Below are 13,383 nucleotides of genomic sequence, written 5' to 3'. Positions count from 1 at the left end.
CACAGAGGTACTAAGAGGTGGGGGGAGGTTGCTGCAGTACTCTCCACCTTGTTTCCATTATATAGATGTTACACTTCGCTGTTCAGGGGCCCCAGTAACAGCCCCCCACCCCGCCCAAAAAATCTACTGCTGGGGATTGTTCCTGATCAATCTTTGTGCTTAGCAGGAGAGCTATATCATGTTTTTTTTAAAAAATACCACACACTGAATTCAGCCCGCTTAGATTTCAGCCCATCAATTAACAATGTACCTTTTATATTTGATATGATTTTAATGCTCTTGTTCAAGTAAGTGCTAAAGTTGAGACAGTTTTAGCTATCGTTTTAGGGCATTTTTAGGTAATTAGAATGAAGGTATCAACTTAAAATGAGACGGAAAATTTTTTTTAGCAAATGTACAAGTAAGTGGCGTAGGTGTTGGCTTAGATAAGATAGCACTATTTGATATGAACAGCCCCTGATACTGTGATACCTTAAACTGTCAGCTAACAAGAGCGTGTTTGTTAGAGGTACAGTTTTATTAAAATGAATTCAATGAAGTGTAATAACACTATTATAGGGCAATTGCCTTATTCAAGCACATAGCTGAAGTTAACAGGGCTGCTCCTCTTAGAGCCATGATGTCTAATAAACTTGCCACTCCTCACATGTGGCAAACTGCAGCTCTTCAGAGCTGCCCACTGGGAGCACCCTGTCTACTTCATGCACACGCCCTACCATTTGGTGGGACAAACATGGGGTGGCAGTCGCAGCTCCCCTTGTAGCTCTTGCCCCAGCATGGCTCCAACTCAGAGCCACACAGCTCCCTGCATCTTGAGCAAGTCACTAACATTCAGTTTGCACAGGAGGGGGTGCCACTGGGAGTGCCTGTCTCTGGGGGAAGAGAGGGCGTGGTGGCAAATATAAAAAGGACAACCACAAGTGTGGCCATCCTTTAATTACAATTGGACACCACTGTCTTAGAGGCTGTTGTAGTTTGGCCTTGGGCAAGTAATCAAATTGCAAGTGGTCCTCAGCTGTGTCCTGACTACACAGATTGCCAAGCTGTAATAAGAAATCAATTTTCATGAAGCATGGCCTTTTGCCAGCCACAGAATGCATTTCAGGAGTTCGATAAACTTCTACCATTCTTACTCACCCTGAACTTACTCTGCCCATAGTTCAATGGTGTCCAAAACAAGATTTAGCAATTGCCACAGCCCTCTGCCTGGCATGCTTCCGCCTACCCCCAGCCAGGCATCCCCACCGCCCGCATAAATGGTTGGGGACTTGCCAGAGCCATGTCAGGTGAGCCACCCTGAGCCAGTTGCAGGAGGAGCCACCACCTCTGCTGGTGCTGCCACACACTTGTCCCCTCAAGTGGTGGGGTACATGCACTGAGGGTGCTCCATGCATGTGCCTCCAGTGACCAGTGTCCAGTTTGCCACAGGTGATGACCAGACTACGGCTGTAGTTCCAATCAATCACAGTGAAAGTACTCAAGGAATGTGGTACCCCTTGGTGTGAACCAGGATGTCAGAACTGGACCTAACCTAAATAGTACAACTGAATGGAGTTATTTTTAAAATGACAAAATAGAATACAGAGTGCCAAATTAAATATTTGCTTGGACTGAAGTTTTAGGCCCTGACCTAAATCCAAGCTTATTTGGCTTTACCTCAAACCTGAACCACCACTGCTGCTGGGGTTGGTGTGGCAGCAGCTGCATGACTCACCCCCTGTTGTGCTGGGTATGTGCCTCAGAGTGTGCACACCCTGCTTTGGCAGAGCCTCTCTCTGCAGCATGCATAGTACAGGGGGAATAACGATGGCTAGCAAAAGCGAGGAAGAGAGCTGAACTGTGCAGGTCGGGTGGTTTTCCTACCATGACTGGATTCTGCACTTCTCCCACTGAGTTTGGCTTAGGTTCTGCCAAAAAAAAAAAAAAAAAAAAAAAAAAAATTTATACACTGTCTGTACCCAAATTGGGGTCAGAGGTGTTAAATGTGAAAGTCAAGAAAAATGTTTATGATTTGCCTAGTTTTCCTTTGGGTACCCTAAAAGAAAGAAATCTCAGACCTGCGTAATACACTGTGCAATCAGACTAGTAGTAGCTTATTCTCTGAAAGATTCTGCAGGTTAAGACAAAGCAACATTTTATGAAAGATGCTTTATTTTATTTTAGGTACCCTTAAAATGGTTTTACACATCTTTCCATGAGTTAGTCTAAGATCTCTCTCATCCTGAGGTATTCATCATATTATCTTGGAGACCTGCTTGAGTTTGCACCTAGCCTACATCTCAAAAATATAAATGATGGGAAGTGTCATTCCTTCTTCCAGTGGCTCTTCACTGTCCTCTCAAATGAGGATCTGGCCACAGAAGGTACGTCTGCACAGCAGCCTTATTTCAAAAGTCTCTCTTCTGGAATAGCTTGTTTCAAAATAATGCTGGTACACACAAAAAAAATGCATTTTGAAATATCACTTAGCTATTTTGAAATGGAGTGTCTGCACACAGTATTATTTCAAAATAGCAGTTGTGTTGTGTAGGCACTAGTAAAGTTCTGTTGGCTGTTATTTCAAACTATCTTTGCTATGTAGATATACCCAGAGGTCCATTTAGACTAATGTAACTCTTACCTGAGGATACCAATAGTGCAGACACCGATTGCCACAAGCACATCATCTCTGCAACACTGCCTCCAAGGGCTCCTACTCTTTTCATTATGAAATCAAGGCCTTAGGTTTGATGGGGGTTTTTTTCTGTCAAGGACAGAGCCTGGGTTTTAAACAATTAACAGCTGGACAAATAAAGATCACACAGCTCAAGGTAAAGCAAGCATGTGACAGCCATGCACAAGTGTCTATCCCAAAACAGAAATGGCTATCAAGTATGGTGGTGAAGAATAGAAGTCTCAGTGTCTATTAGGAACCTTGCCATACAGACCTAATGTTGTTGTGGAAAACTAAGTGCTTCCCAGATACAGCTATCTTAATATTTAAGGCAGACAGACTCTTGGCTCAGTTTGAGAGGCAATGAATCATTAATTTTGAATGACATCAAACTTAGTTTCTCTATGGCGCTCTGAAATATCAGGCTTTAAGGATATTACACCTTTACAGCTAAGTTATCACTGGACCAAGGTAATATTTTGGTGAGGGGGAGGAAACAAGCAAAACATTTTTTCCAGAAGTGACGGTTTGAAGCTACTCATTGATTTGGAATATTAGAATAAGTCCTTCGGAGATGGATTAGGGAGCTGTTATGTGATGAAAAGTAATTATTGATGAACTACACAGGACACCTTTGGTAAATACCAAAGGAAGCAAAGTGGTATTAATGTTAGAAGATATTCACGGCCTAGTGCTTTCAAAACTGAAGAAGAGTGGGCAGTCAGTTAAATGCTTTCAGACATCATCCTTTATCTTCCAGCCACAGTAAGTCAGAATTTCCAACTAAGATGAAACTTTCCAACAAAATTCCAATGGGTGGGGGGGAGAAACCACAGGTGCGAATACTGTCTTTGCCTTGTTAGAGATCAATCCTTATGAAGCAGTGAGAAAGTAAACTAAGATTGTTTATATTTACATAATTGTTAGGAATACATTAATACTAAAAACATACATAAGCTCAGTTTCAAACTCCAGTTTCGTATGTTCTGTTCAGTATCTTCATCAATGATAGAGTGTACACTTACAGAGTTTGTGGATGATACAAAGCAAAGAGGGCTTGCACGCTGTGGGGATAGAGACAGGATTAGACTTTAAAATTGTCAGGACAAACTGGAGAAATGGTTTGAGGTAAGCAGAATGAAATTCAATGAGGACAAATGCAAAGTACTCCAGTTTGGAAAATAACAGTCAGTTGCACAAATACAAAGAGGGAAATTACTACCAAGGAGTACTATAGAAAGGGATCTGGGGGTCAGAGTGGACCAGAAGATAAGAGTTAACAGTTTAACTTATTTACAGTAATCATTCTGGGATATATTAAACAGGAGTGTTATAAGCAAGTGATGAGAATTAATTCTTCCATTCTACTCTGCACTTAAGCCTCTACTAAAGTATTGTGTTTCCAGATGTGGACAAATAGCAAAGAAAAAGGTCCAGAGAAGAGCAATAAAAAATGATTAAAGGTCTTGAAAAATGTGACCTGTGAGTGAAGATTTGAGGAGGGGGGAAAATAAGTGGGGTTTGTTTAGTCTGGGAAAAAAAAAAGAGAAGGGCCACTGTGCCAGTTTTCATGTAACTAAAAAGTTGTCATCAGGAGGAAGGAGAAAATTGTTCTCCTTAATATTGGATGATACAATAAGCTTAAATTGCAACAAGGAAGTTTAGGTTGGACATTAGGAAAAATTCCTAGCCATCAGGGCGGTAAGCAATGAATAAACATTGTATAACCTGCTCTTTTAAAAAAAAAAAAAAGAGATCTCCAACATCTGTCAGGAATCATTTAGCTAGGGTTTGGTCCTGCCATGAGTTCAGGGCACTGGACTTGATAACCTCTCAAGGTCCCTTATAGTCCTGCAATTCCATATGATTGAAGACAAATGTTGTATTGTTATAACAATCTTTAATTGTGTCTGTTTAACAGTAAAAGTAGCTGTTGCTGTTCTTGCAGTTAGCATGTTTGTTTTTATAGCTTCTACGAGGACCTTTTGACCCATGGTGTGTTGAAGCCACTGACTGCCCCCGTTGAAGGAATGGTGATAGAAGAAGGATCTCAAAATTGTGTGACACCTCAGGGAATCTCTTCAATTGTCAAGCATTATTTAACAGAGTCAGGTAATCTGCAAACATCTTTTGTCATTGACAGCTCTGATAATTGTCCTTCCTTTGATCAACAAGGAGCGACCCACCTCTTGAAATTAACAGAGAGGGAGCCCTGCTAGTCTATATGCTATCAAAATGAAAAGTCAAGCAGCACTTTGAAGACTAGCGAAATAATTTATTAGGTGAGGTTTTGTGGGACAGACCCACTTCTTCAGACCATAGCCATGCCAGAACAAACTCAATATTTAAGGTACACAGAACCAAACAGTAATCAAGGAGGACAAATCAGGAAAAAAAAAAATAGATCAAGGTGAGCAAATCAGAGTGGAGTGGGGTGGATCAGGACCTTCAATTTGATTAATTAAAGTTGTTCTATGTTGTGCATGTTCTTTACTATTGGGATCAGAACTATGTGCATTAAGCCTTTTTTTTTTTTTTTTTTAAAAGCAGGTGCTGATGTCTTCTATGAGCACCATGTAACACACATCTATCTCAGAGGGGGGACATGGGAGGTCTGCAAGAAAACAGGGTCCCCAGAACAATTTGACATAGTTGTTCTCACAATACCAGTTCCACAAATTCTTCAACTTCAAGGTGACATTGTGAACAGTAAGTATTTAATGCAGAATAATTTATAATAAGCTATAGTAAAGGAAGCTCTGATTTTGTGACATTGCTGTCATTAATAGAGAGGAGGAAATTTATTATGGATGCTGTAAATCAAGTAGGCATGGTCATTCCAAACAGATTATATTTTATACAGGCAATATCTTAACTGAAATCCAGTTTTCAGAAGAGAAAAATCTCATTTTCCCAAAATAGCAATTCTGGTCTGTAATTCTTATAAAGACTAGGCCATGTTTGTAGTGAGTAGGTATGGGGCGGGGGGAGAAAGCAGTTACTTGACCCAAAAATATAAATAGTGCCTCAGCAGTCCCCTGAGGGGCTGTATACTGTCCTACTGCCTCCTTCAAAGGTCTCTGGTTAGGAGAGTAAACAAGCAGGCTTTCTCCATGGGAAACTTGTTATTACAAATGTACTCATTACTCTGCCCAACATTTGCAGTGTCAAGAAAAAAATTTGGAGGTTTTTCCACTAGTAAAGCTAGTGTAAGTTCACATACACAGACAAAAAATGTAACTCGTCTGATGAGCCCTGCTCTTTACTTTTTATCAAGGCCCCTCTGGGTAGGTCTGTACTGCAGTTAGACATCTGCAGATAACCCATGTCAGCTGATTCAAGCTAGGGCTGTGTAATTGCAAGGTAGACATTCAGACTGGGGATCCACTCCCACTGCAAGGTCTCAAAGCTTGGCTCCAGCAGGAGCTCAGTGTTTCCCCTACGGCTAAACACACATATTTAGCCATAGGTGCTTAATTGCAGTGTAGACATACTCTCCGAGACATGATGTTGCAAATAACAATGGCCTATTGATACATCAGGACTAGCTACAGAGGGCACATTGCCCAGATATTGTAAGTCCTCAGTTGACTCCTTGTTCAACATTATACTTTGATCTTCACTGTACATACATGACTGGGACTAGGTTACCTTAGACTGAGCCTGCCTTTCATTTCACCACCCACAGATCATTGAATATCAGAGACATAAGCTAGCTGTGTCCACAGTGAAATGGTAGGAGCAAAAGGCACAGTTACTGTTAGGCTGTGAAAGAGATCTAGCTTTGGCTGAAAGTAAGCTTTTCAGGTTCTGAGACTCTTTTAAAAATGCTTTTCTGTATGAGAAAGTTGAAATCAATTCAACATTTTCAAATCCCCCAAAACTTTTTTTCCCAGGAAGTAAAATAAAACAAGAAAAGCAAGTTTAGGTTTGAAAGCAACAACTGTTTCTCAGTTTGGCCACCAAACCAAAATAAAATCAGCTCTGTGCTCAGCTCTAATGTCAGAGGGGATTAGAAGCTCTAGTCTGATTTTTTCAAATTTCTGTACAAAGCTTATCCTCGGTAACAGAAGCTAACAAACAAAGTGGGGGTGGATAAAGAAAGAGTGAAGCAGGAGCATTATGACTAGGATAATAAGAGCAGCATTTGTCTGATCATAGAAGGTAAAGGAAAATATTTTTGTTTCAGTCTTTAATTCCAAATGCCATTTTTTTTCCACTGGACAAGCAGCGCCTCAGTAACTACAGAAGAGCCTGCTCACCTACAGGAGTGTTCCTCCTTCCTAGCAGGGTATGAACATAGCAACCTCTTGTTTTGTGCCAAAAGCCACTCCAGTCCTGTAACACAATGCCTCTTCTTTTGACTTGGCCTAAAGCTAGGTTACTTTCAGTCCTACCACTTTCAAAGAAAATCAAGCCCAATACACTGGTAGTATTGAACCAGAACTTTAGCACAACTTTGGTACTTTCAGGCTTCACAGCTCTTAATGCCAAGGGATGTCATTAGTGAACCCCAGCTCACCTTCTGCTCTGGGTTTGAGCCCAGAGATCCAGTGTGGTCTGTTCAGTCTCTAGGATATCCACAGCTTCTTCTTACTGATCCTCAACAGTTTCTTTTTCAGATACTTCAAAAGGAGAACCAAACTAATTATGATAACCATAAAGTCTCACCCCCCAGTTGATCTTCACTAGACCTTCCTTCATCAGCCTTTCTTACTGAGCTGAGCCTTTCCTCTTTATCTCCTGCCCGCCAGGCTTGATGCCCTGCGCAGGTGTAATGGGGTGGGGCTGATTGTGCTCAAGGGCTCTCATTTTTAACCCTGTTTGGTCAGTTTGGGGACTATGTATTCTGTCCCAGTGTTCTTCATGACTTTATGTACTCTGTCCTAATCCTTTTATCATACATAATTCCCCTTTACTGTATGAAATAATTTTGTTCTCTTCAGTTCTCTTGTTTAGAAGAGATAATTTTCTATTGGCAAAATACACAAATTCTTGTACTTAATAATTTTTGTAGCCTACATATAGACCCCTTGTTTTATTAAATACATTTGTTTTCCATTTGACTACCTAAGTTATAATGTGGTTTTAAATACAGAATTATACTAATAGTAGTTAAAACAACTATAAAAAAAAGCTGATTAAGACTAGTCACTAACCTAGCCATGAACTTTAGGAGTTTACTAAAAAGGGTACGATGATATTGTAATAATTTGGAGGAGATTAGAAATGGGATTGAATATTGTAATGACAGGAAGAAGGAGTTTGTCTGAATAATAATACCACTATTGAGAAATACAATAAAGTGGCTCTATTTGTAAAAAAACCAGGTCAAGTTATTTTTATTTAACTGAAGGAGTGTATCAGGTGGAGTAAAAATTAAGGGGAGAAGGAAGATAGAGATTAATATGGGTAGTATAGATTTATCAGGAATGGGTATGCAAGCCAATACTGGTTTTAAATTGGGTTTGAAACATGGTTAATGACGAACCAGTGTTCATAGGGATTAAGTAGTAAGTGTAAATTGCGACCTACTAATTCTAGTTGAAATAGTTTTTTTCAGATAGTAACAGAGAGGTAGCCGTGTTAGTCTGTACTCCAGCAAAACAAAGCAGCAGAAATGTAGCACATTAAAGACTAACAAAATGACATATTAACAAATGATCTGGTGAAGTGGGTCTGTCCCATGAAAGCTCATCACTGAATAAATCATTTTGTTAGTCTTTAAAGTGCTACATTTCTGCTGCTTTGTTTTGTTACGGTTTTTTCAAAGTCAACTGAGTTGATGTTAAATTGTTATGTGTATATAAAATCTGGGAAGAAAATATAAAAATAAAGAATGAAAGTCCATTTTCTATACTGATACACCAGTCACTTGTGTAGACTTGCCTTATTGGATAGGACACTAGAATCATGTTTCTTGGATGAATTGTAAATGTTCAATTCACGGATTTTAGAGTACAAGTGAATGTATGTTTGTGTTAATTTAAAAATATATATATATGTAGTGACCTCAGTGTGGCCTGGGATTTTTCCATAGGCAGAAGACAACAATTTGTACTTGTCCTTGCCTCAATCAGTGGAACCAAACCAATGTAAGTGCCCCTATGGCTCCACCAAATTTACTTGAGTAACTGAAGATCAACTGAAGCTGCCATATGGTTTGCTCTTGCAGTGCTTATGCTGCAGCAGAAGTAAATGTGCAGTTATAGATGTGTTTGAGAGAGACAACAGAAAAGTTAGGAACCATTCTGGAGTCCCACCTCACTCAAATTAGAAGCCTCTTTTGAGGTCACCTACTGGGTCTCCAGCCGTAACAGTTAGTTGTGCTGTGCTGGTGTGTGTGGCAGCATTGTGCTGAATTACCTGTGCTCGCTGCACAACTCTGGGAATGAGTTGGGCAGTTGTTGTTTTTGTTTTCTATGGGGATGGGGGAGTGAGGTGAGCTAGAGTGGTGAGAGCATCATATCTGTTTACCTTTTAAAAAGAGAAAAATATCTGTAAAAAATCTAGAATAGTGCTCATCAAGTATATCATATAGATATCACAGGAAACCAAGACTGACCCCTCTTTATGTGTAACATGATGCACTTCAAACCTATATTGAAAGGATTACCATCTCTAGGAGAGTAATTTACTAATTCTGCCCTTTCAGGAACATTTTTTTAGGCCTTGAGAAGGGGAATATACTTTACCTCTGCAGACCATTTCACTTGTTCTCAACTATTGAGATTTTGGTCTAGCTGAGCTTCAAGTAGGTTTCTGTTCTTATAATTTGTCTCTTAAGCTAGGAGCACACTAGGACATTTTCTGGCACATAACTGTGGTGGAAGAAGCCCACAGTACAAGTTTACCTGTACCAGAAAAGTTATGCTTTTACAACTATTGCTTGTTTCACTTGGAGTGGTTGTACTATACTGGAATAAAACACAGCTTTGCCAGTACGTCCATAGGAGGAGTGCAGACTGGTATTCCAATGCCAGTAATGCACTCCTAGCATAGACATGGCTTAAGCCTCTTAATATTTGCAAGATTAATTTTATCTGAGGGAACTCTGTAAGGCCGTGCCTATACTAGCCCCCACCTTTCGAAAGGGGTATGTTAATGAGCCACTTCAGCTGATGCTGATGACGCACTACCATGAATATGCAGCACCTCCTTGGCCTAATGGCAGCCATGCGCATTTCAAAAGTACCTCTTTCAAAAAACACATGCAGCTCATGTTGACAGGCGCCTTTCAAAAGGACTCCCCTGGACTTTGAAAGCCCTTTCTTCCCATTTGGTTTTCGAAAGACCCCTGTCTACACGAGCAACGTGCGTTTCTAAAGTGGCATTTTTGAAATGCACACGGCTGCCATTTTGCTAATGAGGTGCTGCATATGCATGACAGTGACTTATTAGCATCTGCTGAAGTGGCTCATTAGCATACCCCTTTCAAAACGTGGGGGCTAGTGTAGCCACAGCCTAAGGGGTTTTGTCTTCCCCTTTTCCTTTACCTTGCTCATTTTTAGAGATCTGTGTTAACTTACAAATTAAACTTGTTTCATTTCCAACCTGACCTAGTTTTAAGTCAGTAGGTAATTCCTTGCTAATAGCTAAAGACTACATTGCTCATTTCCTATCTCGTATAGTCTCCTGGCTTTAAGAGCATTTATATCTGTCATTGTTCTGCTGTTCATCCTTGTAGCAGGAAGGAAGGGAATATATGGGGATGTCATAATTTAAAGGAAATTTTCAAAGGCACACATGGTATGTAGGTTCTCTACCCTTATTAACTTAGAAATGGGAAGTGGGCACCTGACAGCCATTTGACAAAAAAAACTGTTAATTAATTGTGTGACTGGGAGTTCCATTTGGATTTTAAATTATGGGTATATCTGCTGACTTCACGGTCAAGGTTGTGTACATTTTTGCATTTAGAAGAGGACTAAACTCCCTGTGTTTCTCCCTTCTCTGAAGTCAGTCTCCACATTTAGTACACAACTCTTAATAATAAACGTGAGATTTCTAGTAAGTTTTGTTCTTTTTAAAACAGTTTGTGTTTATTATTTCTATTAATGTAGAGCCTAGACGTTCTAGTTAAGGATCAGGATTGTATTGTGTTAGGTGCTGTACAAACACACAACAAACACCCCAAATGTATCACAGTCTAAATAGCTGTTATTGGAACGGAGATTGCCTATTTTGCATGAAGGGAGGGTATGTATGTGTCAGCAAAGGCTGTGGAAGAAGTAACAGAATAAATGAAATCATAATTGTGAATTGCAAGAGATATACTTATGAGTACCTAGTGAGTTGCCGCGATATTTAGGGCTAATCTGGTGGTTTAAGTACACAAACCTTAACTGGTTTCTGTAAAGCGTTTTGTTTTAGTCAATATAAATTGTATGATTGTGGAAATGAGAGGCAGGATGTTTTGAAGAAAATGAATGATTTAGAAGCAAGGGTTTTAAAGTCTCTGGTCTTTGACACATTACCAGTTAGAACCTCAAGCCAAGAGATAAAGACTTTGTAAGGTTGTTGGCGTAATAAATACAGAACTGCTTAAAGAAGAAATGTGTGATAACTCCAGTGAGGGAGGGAGAGAGAAGTCACCTAGCCTCAAATTCACAAAGAGCCCTAATCATCTTGTTAGCTCCCACATTGAGCAAAATCTAGCCTTTATTATGTATGTTCCTTTGCCTTCTGGTGTATCATCACCCGTCTTTTGACAAATTCTTAATGAAATTAAAATAGGGATGGCTCTAGGCTGAAAACCCAGCCTATAGCCTTTTCACCAAGTGCTGCATTCTCCCTCCCTGTAGTCACTTTGGCACAGAAGTCCTCAGTTAAGTCCTCCCAACACTGCAGTTAGAACTTCACTAACAATGGTTTTCTTTTCTTGGCCAGAATGAACCAATATTTTGTTCTGAGAATCATTTGCTCACAAACAGCGAGTCTGTAGTATTGCAGCAAGAGATCCTGTCCATGCCAACTGTGTAATCTATGCTAGACCTAACTGTGTTTAAATGCGTTTGCAGCTATCACCCTATTGGATGGCTTTTGCTAAAATACTGTTCGTGCTAACTGGTATTTCCTTTAAAACTGAATGCCTGGGCGATTGCTCAGGAGAGATTCAGGTGACAGCCATCTGATTAGCAGAGTACCCATAGCCAGCAGCATGTGATTCTATGGGTGGTGAACTTCCACCCATGCCATGGTGCACACAACAAAATTTATTCTGCACACAAATGGAAAAAATTAGATGGGACACTGGTGCTAACCTGCAGGTGAGGATTGTGAAATGAAAGTACTGTTTAGCTCAGTTCGCATACGCCATGGTTTATAGCAAAAGTTAAGAAGCTGTTAAAGTATTCATTGATCTTGAAGGCAGCAAATTGTGAATCAGATGTGTCTGACAAGTCACTGCTTTCATAACTAATCTGACTTGTTCCTTTGTCTCCTTTAATATGGACATTCTCTGTTCCTACTGTACTTTTCCCACAGCTTAGTTGATTATTGTACTTGAGTTCGTCATTCCATATTAATTTATGATTGAAAACCATTCAACAAATAGCATGTTTCTTTAAAACAGACTTACTGAAGAGTTTGACCCAACAGTTTCAGAGTTGTTTACGTGAGGCTCCAACATCTAGGTGCCTCAATGAAAGTGGCCTGATTTTATTCAACATGACTAACAGTTGCTGCTCCCAGTAACTGTATTAGGGTTTGTGGGTGCTCAGGACTTCTGTTAATCAGGCAAGCTCAATTTGGGTACGTAATATCAACTAAGAAGCCTACCTTTTTGTTTGAAAATGCTGACCTGTTTCCTTAGAGATAATTTTAGAGGGTAATTTGCAACTTTGACAGCTCAATAAAATCAGGCTCATAAATTAGAAAAGGCCAGGGACTTACTTTTTATGGGCTGGCCCATTTTTTTTTTTTTTTTTTTTTTTTTTTGCCACAACAGAAGTGAGGTATCTGTCAGCTGGCCAGTTTGATGCGCATTGTTTTACAACAATGTATATTTACTTACCAATTTTTCAGACCATACAGCTATGCAAGAGAAACAGAAAAGTTTAATTTGCCTGGGCAAAGGTTTTCATCTGAAAACCTTGAAGCTTAACAGAGTGAACTAATGAACCATGCTGAAGAGCTGTAACACCTCTATTACACTGGGATATATTCTCTCAGTCTAGCTTCTGCCTTCTTGGCATTGAATAGCAATTCCAGTTATACACTAAAGTGAGAATACAGTTTAACCCATTTGTGTGCATGGTGGGGCAGGAGGGGGAACAAAGGAAGGAGGTGGCCATAAATTAGCTGATTGTTGGCTTTTATTCTATGGCCGTGTCTACACTAGCCAGAAACTTTGAAATGGCCATGCAAATGCCATTTCGAAGTTTACTAATGAAGTGCTGAAATACATATTCAGTGCCTCATTAGCATGCGGGCGGCCGTGGCACTTCGAAATTGATGTGGTTCGCCGCTGCGCGGCTCGTCCAGACAGGGCTCCTTTTCGAAAGGACCCCACCTACTTCGAAGTCCCCTTATTCCTATGAGCATGGCCATTTCGAAGTTTTTCACTAGTGTAGACGTAGCCTATAACTATTATTTATGATGGATGGTGTTATAGCTGTCTGCCCCAGTTTTGTTCCTCTTTTGGGGTCTGCTCAGTCACTCTGATCAGCTGGCACTATGTCTATTTAACTGTGTTTCTTCTCAGAAGATTCCAGAAGGAGAGGGTACCA

The 13,383-nt window shown here is 40.1% G+C and overlaps 1 protein-coding gene across 2 annotated transcripts in view; it reads left to right on the top strand.

Annotated features, from left to right (window-relative positions):
* The window catches only part of RNLS (renalase, FAD dependent amine oxidase), a 148,195-nt gene that overhangs the window by 953 nt on the left and 133,859 nt on the right, over positions 1 to 13,383 (top strand). Inside the window, exons 3-4 of one of the 2 annotated variants that reach the window (XM_074999525.1) lie at positions 4,623 to 4,765; positions 5,204 to 5,362. In XM_074999525.1, coding sequence (XP_074855626.1) covers positions 4,623 to 4,765; positions 5,204 to 5,362 — 302 coding nt within the window. Of the gene's footprint in view, positions 1 to 4,622; positions 4,766 to 5,200; positions 5,363 to 13,383 lie in introns of both variants that reach the window. The other variant, XM_074999524.1, reaches the window with a different exon arrangement.

This window comes from Carettochelys insculpta, chromosome 7 (genome assembly GCF_033958435.1).
Source record: "Carettochelys insculpta isolate YL-2023 chromosome 7, ASM3395843v1, whole genome shotgun sequence".
NCBI lineage: Eukaryota > Metazoa > Chordata > Testudines > Carettochelyidae > Carettochelys > Carettochelys insculpta.
Note: the sequence above shows the minus strand (reverse complement) of the source record. Positions and strands in the feature narration are given on the sequence as shown.